The sequence below is a fragment of the Emys orbicularis genome, chromosome 5 (assembly GCF_028017835.1).
Source record: "Emys orbicularis isolate rEmyOrb1 chromosome 5, rEmyOrb1.hap1, whole genome shotgun sequence".
NCBI lineage: Eukaryota > Metazoa > Chordata > Testudines > Emydidae > Emys > Emys orbicularis.
In genome coordinates, this window is record NC_088687.1 from 84,776,389 (window position 1) to 84,791,653 (window position 15,265).

Consider the following 15,265-nt stretch of genomic DNA (forward strand, 5'->3'; position numbering starts at 1 on the left):
GCTGCAATCGCCTCCTCGGCTGGTCCTGGTTTTGTTTTGGCAAGTACTGGCTCCGCATATACTCCAGGACAATGCGCGTGGTGTTCATAGTGCTCATAATTGCCGCGGTGATCTGAGCGGGCTCCATGATCCCAGTGCTAGCTATGGCGCCTGGTCTGAAAAAAGGCGCGAAACTAGTATCTGACGGACCAGGGGAAGGAGGGAGGGAGGGAGGGGCGAGTGACGACATGGCGTACAGGTACAGGGAATTAAAATCAACAAAGGTGGCTGTGCATCAGGGAGAAACACAAACAACTGTCACACAGAATGGCCCCGCCCCAAAGATTGAACTCAAAACCCTGGGTTTAGCAGGCCGTTGATTTCACGGAGGGAGGGGGAAGCTAATGAATACAGAACAAATCTATTTTTTACATCTTAAGCTGGCAGCCGACGGTGCAGCATGACTGATAGCCACTGCAGTATGATGACGATGGATACCAGTCGTAATATACCATCTTCTACCAAAAGGCAAGGGGCTGCTGCTGTGTAGCAATGCAGCCCCATGTCTGCCAGCCCCACGTCTACCAGCACCCAGATCGCCCTCGGCCTCTTCTGGGTGCTTAGCAGAAAATACTGGGTGCTTGGCAGAAAATAGCATACTACGACTGATAGCCATCATCGTCAAGACAGTTCAATAGGACTGAGCATGTCTGCCCAGGTGCCCATGATTGACAGCCACTGCAGTACGATGACGATGGATACCAATCGTAATATACCATCTTCTACCAAAAGGCAAGGGGCTGGTGCAATGCAGCCCTACGGCTGCCAGCCCCACAGCTACCAGTCATGCTGCACTGTCTACCGCCAAAAGGCAGTTAGCTGCTGCTGCTGTGTAGCAATGCAGTCCCACGTCTGCCGGCACCCAGATGACATATGGTGACGGTGAGCTGAGCTGAGCGGGCTCCATGCTTGCCATGGTATGTTGTCTGCACAGGTAACCCAGGTAAAAAGGCGCGAATCTATTGTCTGCCATTGCTCTGACGGAGGGGGAGGGGCCTGACGACATGTACCCAGAACCCCCCGCGACACTGTTTTGCATCATTCGGGCATTGGGATCTCAACCCAGAATTCCAATGGGCGGCGGAGACTGCGGGAACTGTGGGATAGCTACCCATAGTGCAATGCTCCGGAAGTCGATGCTAGCCTCGGTACTGTGGACGCGGTCCGCCGACTAGAGCACTTAGAGCATTTTATGTGGGGACGCACACAATCGGCTGTATACAACCGATTTCTATAAAACCGGCTTCTATAAATTCGACCTAATTTCGCAGTGTAGACATACCCTGAGACACAGGCTAGGACTCCTCTTAAGATTGCAGCAGGAATTCAGCATAAGGAGCAGAAAGGCTAGAGCAGGGGTCGGCAACCTTTCAGAAGTGGTGTGTCGAGTCTTCATTTATTCACTCTAATTTAAGGTTTCACATGCCAGTAATACATTTTAATGTTTTTAGAAGGTCTCTTTCTATAAGTCTATAATATATATAACTAAACTATTGTTGTATGTAAAGTAAATAAGGTTTTAAAAATGTTTAAGAAACTTCATTTAAAATTAAATTAAAATACAGAGCCCCCCGGACCAGTGGACAGGACCCGGGCAGTGTGAGTGCCACTGAAAATCAGCTCATGTGCCACCTTTGGCACGCGTGCCATAGGTTGCCTACCCCTGGGCTAGAGTAGCTAAGGAGAGAAGGCCCACTGGCTCCTTTGGCCAGGCTGTGTTGTGATGGTGCAACATCAAGCACATCCATATCTCAAAGACTAGCAGTAGTTGGGAGAGGGGACTGGAGAAGCATCAGTGACACCCCACTAGACACCCCAGCAGAGGGGAAGGTGGAGTAGACTTGGCCCACCCCAGAATGAGCCAGATGGCTTGGGGAGGCTGGTATCAAGCACCCTGAAAGAGCTTTATGGGAGGAGGGAGAGTAGTTGGTCTCACTGCAATAGAAACAGCTACTTGCAGGGGACAGGGACCACAGGAACATATATTTGGACAGTCATAAGAACATAAGAACGACCATACTGGGTCAGACCAAAGGTCCATCCATCCATCTACCGACAGTGGCCAATGCCAGGTGCCCCAGAGGGAGTGAACCTAACAGGTAATGATCAAGTGATCTCTCGCCTGCCATCCATCTCCACCCTCTGACAAACAGAGACTAGGGACACCATTACTTACCCATCCTGGCTAATAGCCATTAATGGATTTAACCTATATGAATTTATCTAGTTCTCTTTTAAACCCTGTTATAGTCCTAGCCTTCACAACCTCCTCAGGCAAGGAGTTCCACAGGTTGACTGTGCGCTGTGTGAAGAAGATCTTCCTTTTATTTGTTTTAAGCCTGCTGCCCATTAATTTCATTTGGTGGCCCCTAGTTCTTATATTATGGGAACAAGTAAATAGCTTTTCCTTATTCACTTTCTCCACACCACTCATGATTTTATATATCTCTATCATATCTCCCCTTAGTCTCCTCTTTTCCAGCTGAAAAGCCTCTTTAATCTCTCCTCATATGGGACCCGTTCCAAACCCCTAATCATTTTAGTTGCCCTTTTCTGAACCTTTTCTAATGCCAGTATATCTTTTTTGAGATGAGGAGACCACATCTGTACGCAGTATTCAAGATGTAGGCATACCATGGATTTATATAAGGGCAATAAGATACAGTATTCTCCGTCTTATTTTCTATCCCTTTTTGAATGATTCCTAACATCCTGTTTGCTTTTTTGACTGCCGCTGCACACTGTGTGGACATCTTCAGAGAACTATCCACAATGACTCCAAGATCTCTTTCCTGATTAGTTGTAGCTAAATTAGCCCCTATCATATTGTATGTATAGTTGGGATTATTTTTTCCAACGTGCATTACTTTACATTTATCCACATTAAATTTCATTTGCCATTTTGTTGCCCAATCACTTAGTTTTGTGAGATCTTTTTGAAGTTCTTCACAGTCTGCTTTGGTCTTAACTATCTTGAGCAGTTTAGTATTATCTGCAAACTTTGCCACCTCATTGTTTACCCCTTTCTCCAGATCATTTATGAATAAGTCGAATACGATTGGTGCTAGGACTTACCCTTGGGGAACACCACTAGTTACCCCTCTCCATTCTGAAAATTTACCATTTATTCCTACCCTTTGTTCCCTGTCTTTTAACCAGTTCTCAACCATGAAAGGATCTTCCCTCTTATCCCATGAAAACTTAATTTACATAAGAGCCTTTGGTGAGGGACCTTGTCAAAGGCTTTCTGGAAATCTAAGTACACTATGTCCACTGGATCCCCTTTGTCCACATGTTTGTTGATCCAACTTTTGCCCAAGTTATGTTCTTCAATGTGTCTGACAATTTTATTCTTTACTATTGTTTCAACTAATTTGCCTGATACTGACGTTAGACTTACCGGTCTGTAATTGCCGGGATCACCTCTAGAGCCCTTTTTAAATATTGGCGTTACATTAGTTATCTTCCAGTCTTTGGGTACAGAAGCCAATTTAAAGGACAGGTTACAAACCATAGTTAATAGTTCCTCAATTTCACATTTGAGTTCTTTCAGAACTCTTGGGTGAATGCCATCTGGTCCTGGTGACTTGTTACTGTTAAGTTTATCAGTTAATTCTAAAACCTCCTCTAGTGACACTTCAATCTGTGACAATTCCTCAGATTTGTCTCCTACAAAGGACGGCTCAGGTTTGGGAATCTCTCTAACATCCTCAGACGTGAAGACTGAAGCAAAGAATTCATTTAGTTTATCCGCAATCCTTTAGTCTCTGTCCCATCACCTTAAAAGCTCTGTGGGAGATGAATCATCTTCTTTGAGAAACGTTTGGTAGATGATACTGATGTAATAAACTGGACATTAGGCAGTAACTATCCCTAAACCTCACTTTTCTATATAGTGGAAAAAGGAGGTGTAGCACGGGTGCGGCTCTCTGCCCCCATCCCAGTAGGGACAAGTTACCCTTACATTTCCGCACTGCCCACAGGTGTAACACGCCTGGCAATCTACCCCGGGCCTCCTGGCCCCAGCGCTGGGTTTCTCCCACCAGTCTCTGCAGGAGTTTCCCCAGGGCCCGCTGCCCCTCTGCTAGCCGCCCCAACTTGCCTGCATTCTCCACCACCGTGTAGCAGGCGACAACTCACCATTCAGGGAATTAACTTTTCCAGCCTTGGAACGCCCTCTGCCGGCCAGTATCCCACATGCTTCAGACCCCCGTGTCCCTCCCAGACCCCAGTGCCCCTTTATCATGGGTGCTGACCCCTGGCAGTACCCCCACTCTCTGGGTCTCCCCACGCAGGGGAACCCCCAACCCTCTATCCCAACCTTGCCTCAGTGGCTACTGCCAGTCACCATCTAGCCCCCGCACACTGGGACAGACTGCAGTCTGTAAACCACTCACCATCAGCAAGGCGGGGTTTGGACCTGCTGCCTTTGCATACCCTGGGCTGCACCTCTGCAACCCCACTACCCTTCCCGGCCCTTAACAAGGCCTGCAGCCTGGGGGTTTTCCAGCCTGGAGCTCCGCAGCTCCTCTGGCCTTTCCCCAGCCCTGCTTCACTCTAGGTACCCTGCTGAGCTCCCAAGCAGCCAGGCCCGTCTCTCCACAGCTACAGAGAGACTCTCTGAGCTCCTGGCCCACAACATTTTATAGGGCCAGCTGTGGCCTGATTGAGGCTTGGCCTCAGCTGTGGCTGCCTCCCCCATCAGCCTAGTATTGGCTCACAGCCCTAGCCCTCTCCCAGGGCTGGCTGTAACCCTTTCAGGGCCGGAGCGGGTGACCACCCCGTAACAGGAGGGCAGCCACCATTTACGATTATCAGTAAAGATGGGCTTAGCTGGAGCTGGGTTGCTAAATATTTAACAAGGGACTTCTTATTTACTCTTCTCCTCACCCACTTACACCCCAAGTGCCTTCTCAATGTGAGCCCTTGCCTTAGGGTAACTTTTTGTTCACCATATTTGTCTTGCAGCAGCTACAGTTAGCATCAAACTGTTAGTAGCACTGTATGATTAGAAGAGTTTTGTAGCAAAATGTACTTCCACTTTGCCCCTTATAGTGAGTGGTGCTGGCTGCAACTACCGACATTAATTTATGTATGAAAAATGTTACAAGTCATTAGAGCCACTCTTTACCGTCATCAGCAAAGATGGACTGACAAAGACTACATGGTCTACTGGCAACATTTGAAAAGATTAGCTCTAAGAATCTATCTACCAGTTGTAGCTACTCTAGTGCCAGAAATTGTATATCCACTGAGCACTTCCACAAGCAATTAATTGTTTCCTTTTCGATGAGTTTTTTTTATATTTAATTTCCAACTATTTATTTTGTAGCACTGGAGATAAGTGGCGTTCCAGAAGGAAAATGATAACTCCCACGTTCCACTTCACAATCTTAGCTGATTTTCTAGAAGTTATGAACGAACAAGCCAATATTTTGGTTGATAATCTTGAAAAGCACGTTGACAAAGAGCCCTTTGATTGCTTTCTAGACATCACTCTCTGTGCCCTGGATATAATCTGTGGTAAGTCCTGGTGATGATTCAACAGTTGCTATAAAAGTGCTGTAAATGATGAGGAGACTACAGCTGTCCACAATGCTACAGTTTCATTTGTTGAGATAATTGACAAAAAAGCCCTGCTGGTCTTGTACCACTACTTTTGTATTATCAATAATGAACACATCTTTTCTGTTTTAATTATGTTTGTGTCTATCTGAACAATCAAACATTGTGTTATGGGGCGGAACAGGAATATGGAATCTAACCTGAGGGAGAGTTAAAGGAACAGGAATATTAGGACTAGACTCACAAAGAGAGTACACATTCTAAAAAAAGAGAAACGCCATGAGATGAGGATGTAAATGGCTGCAATGCTTTCATGCAGCACCTGGCCGTATGTTCTCAATGTACTTCTGGCTTTCCACCCAGCTAACGTATTCTTAATAAGTTTCTCTTTTCTCTTTCTAGAAACTGCGATGGGCAAGAATGTCGGTGCGCAGAACAATAGGGATTCTGAATATGTCCGTGCTATTTATAAGTAAGTGTAGATCTTTCAAGTCTGTCTTATAGTTTTGTTGGTGTAGGATTGAGAATGCCAATGCCAGCTATAGCACCTCAAATCTTTCTAAAGCAAAATCTGGTAGGACAACCAGCCCTGAACAAGAGCAACAATTGACTCACGCACAAGGCCCGCTGTGCAAGTTAGGTCTTTCATTACCCATGTGTGGGGATGGGGGAGTGTATATAGAGGTAGAGTGGCAGGACGATGGTAGAACCTATGCAAGCGGTACATGCACAGAAGAGACCTCTGTAATGGCTCCACAAGGCCAGCTGTTATAACGTGTGAACAGGTTGCAGTTGAAAATCAGCCCTTCCATAGCTAACATTGGCTGGACTAGTCAGCACAGCTCCTTTGAGCCTTCTTTGGGGGGGAAAGGGAAGGAGGGGGGACACTGAATCTATATAGCACATTGAGCCCAACTCACTGTTGATTTGCACCTTGTATAAACATTTACACAGTGCAAAGTGAGTGTGAAATGGTGTCAGGTTAGAATGGTAATGTTTTTCACTCGTTGTGCATTAGTGTAAAAGACTACAGGAGGTGCAACACAACAGTGAAGTGAAAATAATTTAGAGTCACACCGTAGCAGTGTAAAGTGACCTTACAGTGGGTGCAAGTGTAATTTATTCTAATTCCAAGGCCCCTTTTTATTGCCACAGCAGTATAAAGGTCCCTTAGTGACCATAAGAATCAGACCATACAGGTCTACATCAGATTATATTAGAACAAGCATTGCATTGGTAATATAATGATTTGTTTTGTGACTGATCCTATTGCAAATGCAGATTAATATTGTGGACTTCAGTAGTGTTATTCCAGATTTACATTAGTGTGACCAAGAGAAAAGGCTGGCCCTAGGGTTTTTTTTCATAGTGGCAAACTTCTTGGATTAATACTGATTTTATGGGAAAATAGATTTCACTGGACAGAAGCGTTTCTATAAATAAAAATGTGAAAAGTATTATAGCCGGTACTGAGCATTATAATTAATTAAAAGTGGATTGAGGGCATCCCTAAAGATTAGACAAAATGGTTTGTGTCTGCAACATCAAGTGCATCATCCTGTCCAGGACCAGGAATTTTGACCCTGTTAGGGGTCTTGTGGACATGTTGTGAATATGTTTTTAGAAATAAATATTATAATGCTATTTTTGTTACCCTAGGATGAGTGACCTCATTCATCATAGACAGAAGTCTCCTTGGCTTTGGTCTAACTTGATGTACCCTATGTTCCAAGAAGGAAGGGAACATACTAGAAGCCTCAAGATCCTTCACAGTTTTACTGACAATGTAACCTGTTATTCCTTTTTCTACTGTGTTCCCATCAATGAAGAGAAATAATGTAGTAAATATAGAGATTCCAGATTGTGAATGTGGTGACAGAGAATCAGCCATTGGGAACATCACCTTATCTGTGGTACATAAGTAATAGGAGAACTGAATGTTTATGATATTCAGTCTCTAAAGAAATCCTCTGAAGAGGAGAGATAATGTGACTTAGAACTTGTTGCTTGAGTGTCGGTTTTAGCCAATGGGTCACCCTCACATGGTAATAGTATAACTTAGTTGTAACTGGTGGTAAAAAAAAAAAATCACATAGAATCATCCTAATTGCTTTAGCATGCAATGTTCTGAACATTTTAAAATAATCGGAGCACTTCACCCTAAGGTTTGTAACAGCTAAAATATTTTAAAATGGCATTCTGCTTTGTTCTGGTGCTTTGTCCAGTACTTAAATATTTCAGTTCAGATCTGAATTTTGAGAAAATGATAGAAATTTGAGAGTACTGCATGGAAAACTTAAATATAAAAACCCCAATGAATACACTTCAGCAAGGAAAAAATACATGGAGATGACCTATTTTTTTATAAAAGTCCACTATTTTCTCTTAATTTTAAATCCATAGAAGTAACATCTGATTTTAATTCATTTTCTCCAGCTACAATGGTGTGCTTAACATGGGTTACCATTCAAATCCTGTCTTTCTACTACAGACATGGTATTGAAGACTCAGAAATGAAGGACAATCAAAGCAAAGAGCCAGCATGGACTTAAAAACTCAGATTCTACACGATTCACAACCCTGACCTGTGCAAACTCAGTGTACAATAGGAAAACAAATACTAAGGGAAATACTAAGGGGGTGGGTATAGATGTCGCTTAATATCACCAACCAGTGCATAGTATGGAGTCAGCGGTAGAGTCAGTCTTTAAATATCTGGGATAAAAATTATTTTAAAGTACGTGTATTTTAAAGTACCTGTATTTAAAGCAGTGGCCACACACTTAGCTTGTGGAATCTAAACTGTGGAAAAAATAATATATTGATTTATTTATATCTAAGGTTATTGCAGAAAAAGCCCGTGAAGTAGAGAATGACACACAACAGAAAGATGACTTTGATGACAACTGCGAACAAAGTGTGCCCAAAAGGAGAAGGGCTTTTCTTGATATGCTTCTCAGTACAACTGATGATGAAGGGAACAAACTGAGCTACATGGATATTCGAGAGGAAGTGGATACTTTCATGTTTGAGGTACTCCAACTAAATGGAATGGTCCCAATCTCTTCCCACAATGAATCTCTTTATACTTCTGATCGCTTTTGTCAGCTGTCTTTGGACCCTTTCCATTACACTTATATCGGTTGTGATACAGGATGACTGGAAATGATCACACTGGGTGTGGTTCCCTGCCGTACTGCTCCAGTTTTTTGCTGCTGTAACTCCATACTCCCGGAGGCAATGGAATTAATTGTACTGTGGTTGCTATTACTCTATGGCATAATTAGAGTACATTTGATTAAAATTAAACTTCTACTAAAATCTGTTGCTAGTGAACATTCTCTTGTTTTCTTTAGCATATAGTACCGAAATGGCTGAGTTTTATGTTTGTAATATATAATCTTAGCAAAATTAAATTGCTTTGCCCTCTTCTGGTAATTGATGGTAATACTGTATATTTTATCATGGGATAGTAAAGATAGTGAGTAACTAAAAAGTCAGGTATATTTACATTTCATTATAAAGCGGTGAAGAAGGGCAAATGCCCTTCCAACAGTTGACTGAGGAAAAAATAGTGACTTTAAGATTGCTATATAGTGTTTAAATTATTGTGACTGTCGAGAGAGATTTAGTGGGTCAACAAGTTTATGGGTCAACAAGGAAGCAATAGCAAATCTCTTCCTCACAGAGACTGAACGCGGAGGAAGACCCTTCACCCAGCCAACATAGAAAAGCTAAGTAATAGAAGAGGGCTGGCAAAGGGACTTCTGCTTATTAAATATTATGATTTACTTCAGTTTTTTTCTTATCTTAGTCTCCATCCATCCTATTACATAACTGGTTATGTCTTGTTCAGTCTTGGGTACCAAATTGTTACATGATTCATATAGTCTTAACTTTTCTTCTGTATCTGTACAGTTAGGCTACACCACTATAATGTCCCTAATTCTTTGTATATATTTATCTTCATATGCATGAGGACAATGCAGATCTGAACATCTGAGTAAATCTGTACCTCTAGGGGCATGATACAACAGCTGCTGCTATGAACTGGGCCATCTACTTACTTGGATGCCATCCTGAAGCCCAGAAGAAAGTTCACAGAGAATTGGATGAAGTGTTTGGTAAGTTTCTACTCTTTCCTTGGATGTGCGTGTAAGTTTGCATGGTACAGTATATGGTTTACATATTCATTTCTGTGTAGAGGTTTAAAAAGTCAAATAAACCACAGTACTGCCACTGTATGTGCTGTAACTCTTTTGTGGCGATATCAATGTCACTAGGAGTTGGTTGGATGCTAAGGGAGTTGTGACAGATTTCAGTACTTAGATTGTAAACTTTTTTGGGCAAGAACCATCTCTTCAATATTTGTACAGTGCCTAGCACAATGGGGTCCTAGTCCATGACTGGGGCTCTTCAATGCTATCTCAATACTAATAATAGTTTAAGGACATCACAAGAATGAAAATTGAGATAAATGATTCAAACCCATAAGCACAGTGGTGCAGTTGTAGTTTGGTCATCATTTAAGATAGCTGTGAGCCTCTTAAGATAGCTGTGTGTTTAGTCTGATTAGGACAGTTGTCTCTCACACCCCTGTTGTGATTCTGATCAGGGAACTCTGACCGTCCTGTCACAATGGATGACTTGAAGAAGTTCCGATATCTTGAGTGTGTTGTTAAAGAAGCCCTTCGTCTCTTCCCTTCTGTTCCATTCTTCGCCCGCACCACAAGTGAAGATTGCCATATTAGTAAGTAGTTCTCAGCCTTTTGTCTGTATTCATCATGTTAGGTATGATAAATATCTGCTCCATCAAGGTGGTGCCCGCGTCAAGAATTGGTTTTGAGCTTTGTATCCATTTAGAGAAAGCCACTTACTTCATTGGCATGTTGATACTGTTTTTGCAGGAGGGTTTAAGATACCAAAAGCAACAGAGGTAGTCGTGGTTCCTTATGTGCTGCACAGAGAACCGGAGATTTTCCCAGACCCAGAAGAATTTAGGCCTGAGCGATTCTTCCCTGAGAATTCTAAGGGAAGGCACCCATATGCATATGTGCCCTTCTCTGCTGGACCCAGAAACTGTATTGGTAGGTGGTAAAGTGTAATAGGTCCCATACGTGTTTATTTTCTTACCACTTAGGTGAAGATGCCTTTGCTGTAGTACCCATAACAGAGTCTATGAATTTGAATGGAGATTTCAGGTCTCTGTGGTTGATAACTGCAGCAGAGCAATTTTTACCAGTATCTCACATTATTATTGACACAACATTTTCTTTCTTTCCGTGGGGTTCTTCAGATGATCTAATTTCTCATACCCAGGCTAATTAATTATTGTTTCTAGAGCACCCAAAGAAGTCTGGACGCTTTGCAGACATAAAGATTCCAGCCTAGATAGATGGCAGTCTGAATAGATAATGTACAGAGAAGGGGTTGAAGGAAGGGTGAGATACAGGATAAGACAACTTTTTTAAATCCACACCTCTTTAGAGTTAAATCTTTGGCTAAGGGCTTGTCTGCACTTGAAACACTACAGCAGCATAGCTGCAGCATTCTGTGTATACACTGCGTATGCTGACGGGACGGATTCTCCCCTCAGCGTAGGTAATCCATGTCCCCGAGAGGGGGTAGCGAGGGCGACGGAAGAATTCTTCCGTCGACCTAGCACTGTCTACCCCGGGGGTTAGGTTGGTATAGCTGCGTCTCTCAGGGAAGTGGATTTTTCACGCCCTGAGAGACATAGCTATACTGATGTAAATTTCTAGTGTAGACTCAGGCAAATTGTCTGGTCCGTGACCCTTGTCAATTTGCTTAGTTCTTTTTTTTATTTCTATTTTTTCACCCCTCCTCTTTTCTCGTAAACCATTGATCATCTGCCTAATTCCTCCCCCCTCTATCACAGCAGCACACTCTACTTTTAGGATAAATAAATAGACATAATTCTGTCCTTCCTCCTGTGCGTGCACATCCATTCCATCCTGAATTTGGCCCATATTGGTTTATAATCTGTGACACCAGATACACAGTTATCCCCATGCTGCATTTTGTGGGAAACCTTTGCTGTGTAATTACGAGTACTAAACTACTACTGTTTCTGTTCCAATTTAACCTGAAGGCCAGCGCTTTGCACAGATGGAAGAGAAAGCTGTTCTAGCCATCATCCTACGACGCTTTTGGGTGGAAACTAGTCAAGAGCGAGAAGGGCTTGGCCTCGTGGGAGAACTAATACTTCGCCCAAATAAGGGTATCTGGATCCAACTGAAGAGAAGAGAGTGTGTGTCAAAAGAAGAGAGCTCTCAAGGATTTTAGATCTTAAAATGTGCTATAATAATCTCAGCTAGCAGTTGATTCTCATTGAGATTTATGTAAATCTCTGCATTTTAAATGATTGTAACCATTTATAAAGGAACTCAGTATCAAATTACTAGAAGGGGTTTTTCTTGTTCAATTTCTGTTTCTGGCACTTTGTTCACACAGCAATCCTCACCACATGAGCTTCTTTCCTTAGGATACAATAAAAATGGAGGTAGTGTTGAGCGTAATCTCCCTCCCTTAATAGAGCAGGTACTGGAGAACAAGGTAGGGATTCTGTATCTGCCTGGCCTGTGCACAAAATGAGAAGTTTGGTTGCCAGCACAAATAATTCTAACAATTTAGCACGCAGGGCCAAAATCTGTTGATATACCCAGGTCCTGTGGAAAAACAAGTATGTTGATCATGTAATTAAAGCCTGTATCATACTTAGAGCTGCATGAATAATGGATTTGTAAGTTTGCTGGCAATTAAAAAAAAATAACAAAAAACATTTTGACAGGTTACAAAGTAGCAGCCGTGTTAGTCTGTATCCGCAAAAAGAACAGGAGTACTTGTGGCACCTTAGAGACTAACAAATTTATTTCAGCATAAGCTTTCGTGGGCTACAGCTCACTTCTTCAGCTTACGCTGAAATAAATTTGTTAGTCTCTAAGGTGCCACAAGTACTCCTGTTCTTTTTAAAAAACATTTTGTTTTGGATTGAACCATTAATGAAATTATTCAGCTTATTGAACAGTCAACAGATTTTAAGTTGGGTCAAAATACAATGTTTTGAGCTGAAATTTTTCGTTCTAGTTTTGGGCATTTTTATAAAAACAAAGGCTGGATTCACGAGAGGGGGTGGGGGAAAGAGCTTCCTAGAAACCTTTAGACGAGGGGTTTGGGTACTTTTGTAGGATGTGGGAGACTCGGATTCATTTCTCTCCCTCCCTGATCATAGAATCATAGAATATCAGGGTTGGAAGTCATCTAGTCCAACCCCCTGCTCGAAGCAGGACCAATCCCAACTAAATCATCCCAGCCAGGGCTTTGTCAAGCCTGACCTTAAAAACCTCTAAGGAAGGAGATTCCACCACCTCCCTAGGTAACCCATTCCAATGCTTCACCACCCTCCTAGTGAAAATGTTTTTCCTAATATCCAACCTAAACCTCCCCCACTGCAACTTGAGACTATTACTCCTTGTTCTGTCATCTGGTACCACTGAGAACAGTCTAGATCCATCCTCTTTGGAACCCCCTTTCAGGTAGTTGAAAGCAGCTATCAAATCCCCCCTCATTCTTCTCTTCTGCAGACTAAACAATCCCAGTTCCCTCAGCCTCTCCTCATAAGTCATGTGCTCCAGCCACCTAATCATTTTTGTTGCCCTCCGCTGGACTCTTTCCAATTTTTCCACATCCTTCTTGTAGTGTGGGGCCCAAAACTGAACACAGTACTCCAGATGAGGCCTCACCAATGTCGAATAGAGGGGAATGATCACGTCCCTCGATCTGCTGGCAGTGCCCCTACTTATACAGCCCCAAATGCCGTTAGCCTTCTTGGTAAAAAGGGCACACTGTTGACTCATATCCAGCTTCTTGTCCACTGTAACCCCTAGGTCCTTTTCTGCAGAACTGCTGCCTAGCCATTCGGTCCCTAGTCTGTAGCAGTGCATGGGATTCTTCCGCCCCAAGTGGAGGACTCTGCACTTGTCCTTGTTGAACCTCTCAGATTTCTTTTGGCCCAATCCTCTAATTTGTCTAGGTCCCTCTGTATCCTATCCCTACCCTCCAGCGTATCTACCACTCCTCCCAATTTAGTGTCATCTGTAAACTTGCTGAGGGTGCAGTCCACACCATCCTCTAGATCATTAATGAAGATATTGAACAAAACCGGCCCCAGGACCGACCCTTAGGGCACTCCGCTTGATACCAGCTGCCAACTAGACATGGAGCCACTACCCTTGAGCCCGACGATCTAGACAGCTTTCTATCCACCTTATAGTCCATTCATCCAGCCTATACCTCTTTAACTTGCTGGCAAGAATACTGTGGGAGACCGTATCAAAAGCTTTGATAAAGTCAAGAAATAACACGTCCACTGCTTTCCCCTCATCCACAGAGCCAGTTATTGATATAGATGATGTATTTGAACTTCACAGATACTCTCCACATTCAGGAAAGTGCCTTGCTTCTGAGCTGTGGTGCAGGGTTTGGGCTGTGGAGTCATTGTCTGGCTTTTCTCTAGCCCATGATTATCCATTGTCATCATGAATGACTAGGAATTACAACCTCTGTCTTGACACAGCTGAGCAGCTGGACATCTAAACCCCAGCAGGAGCCTCAGTCTAGGAGGTCTCCCTCCCATCTTATCTGATCTGGTAGGCGTGCTTAGTAGCTGTCTTCCAGATTGTACCACACACAAAACACAGCTGTCTTTTTGGTAAATCTGTGTGGGTGGCAAAGGCTTGCCAGCTATTTCCCTCCCAGCTACTCTGTAATGAGAGTCAGCTGCTTCTAAGGCACAGTTTCTTTCGTCCTGGTTGGGGCGACCTGTCCATATAGGCGAACTAGTTGGTCGCCTAGGGTGTCAAGTTAAATGGGGCGCCAAATTCGAGGGAAAAAATCAAATTTAAAAAAAAAGAAAAAGATGAAAAAAAATACAAATATAATAACGAAAATGTCATTATTTCAATTCCTGTGCGCAAACGGAGGAATATGAATTATAATTCATATTTCTACATTTCTGAGAATTTATTAATATGTCAAATCTTTTATTTACTGCAAAAATAAATATTTTAGCGATTTTTTTTTAAATTTGCAATGTAGGTTCAAGATGACCCACTCTGTAATTTTGATAAGCAATAACTCAGCCACAATGAAACACATCTGCCAGCAGCAAGAGCTGCAATGCTAGTGACATCTAATTCGAATATACGTCAAGGTTGCATAGCCAGAAATTCATGTAGAGGGGAGATATTGCAAGTTGATACATTTTAACACACATCGCAGGTAAATGGTTAAGAATCGAGCGAATACTGTGGAAAATTGTGTTTCTTGGTGCCAAAGAATAAAGAATAACGTCTTTCAGCATTATAAATCCAAAATGTGAGTAACTTTAAGTGTTATTAAACCTTAGTGTTATTATCGGGCTGTATAATTATGAACTTTTCTTTGTTATAACTGGTTCACATGTAATAAATAAGGTCCATAAAAGAAAAGTAACAGCGTTAACGCTTAATGGACTACGAAAGTGATGACGTCACACTCCAAGCGGGTAACCATGAGGAAGGGGATTACTTTCCAAACAACTAGTGCCGGGTTATAACTTTGAAAAAGGTCATTTTGTTTCCGTGTAAACGCTGTAACTAAC

The 15,265-nt window shown here is 42.7% G+C and overlaps 1 protein-coding gene across 2 annotated transcripts in view; it reads left to right on the forward strand.

Moving 5' to 3' along the window:
* Positions 1-12,002, forward strand: part of LOC135879323 (cytochrome P450 4V2-like) — a 33,316-nt gene extending 21,314 nt beyond the window's left edge. For both annotated transcript variants that reach the window (XM_065405269.1, XM_065405270.1), the window contains 8 exons: positions 5,372-5,562; positions 6,007-6,076; positions 7,264-7,390; positions 8,446-8,637; positions 9,626-9,728; positions 10,220-10,354; positions 10,512-10,691; positions 11,717-12,002. In XM_065405269.1, coding sequence (XP_065261341.1) covers positions 5,372-5,562; positions 6,007-6,076; positions 7,264-7,390; positions 8,446-8,637; positions 9,626-9,728; positions 10,220-10,354; positions 10,512-10,691; positions 11,717-11,910 — 1,192 coding nt within the window. In that variant the 3' untranslated portion in view covers positions 11,911-12,002. The remainder of the gene's footprint in view (positions 1-5,371; positions 5,563-6,006; positions 6,077-7,263; positions 7,391-8,445; positions 8,638-9,625; positions 9,729-10,219; positions 10,355-10,511; positions 10,692-11,716) is intronic.
* Positions 12,003-15,265: the final 3,263 nt, after the last annotated feature.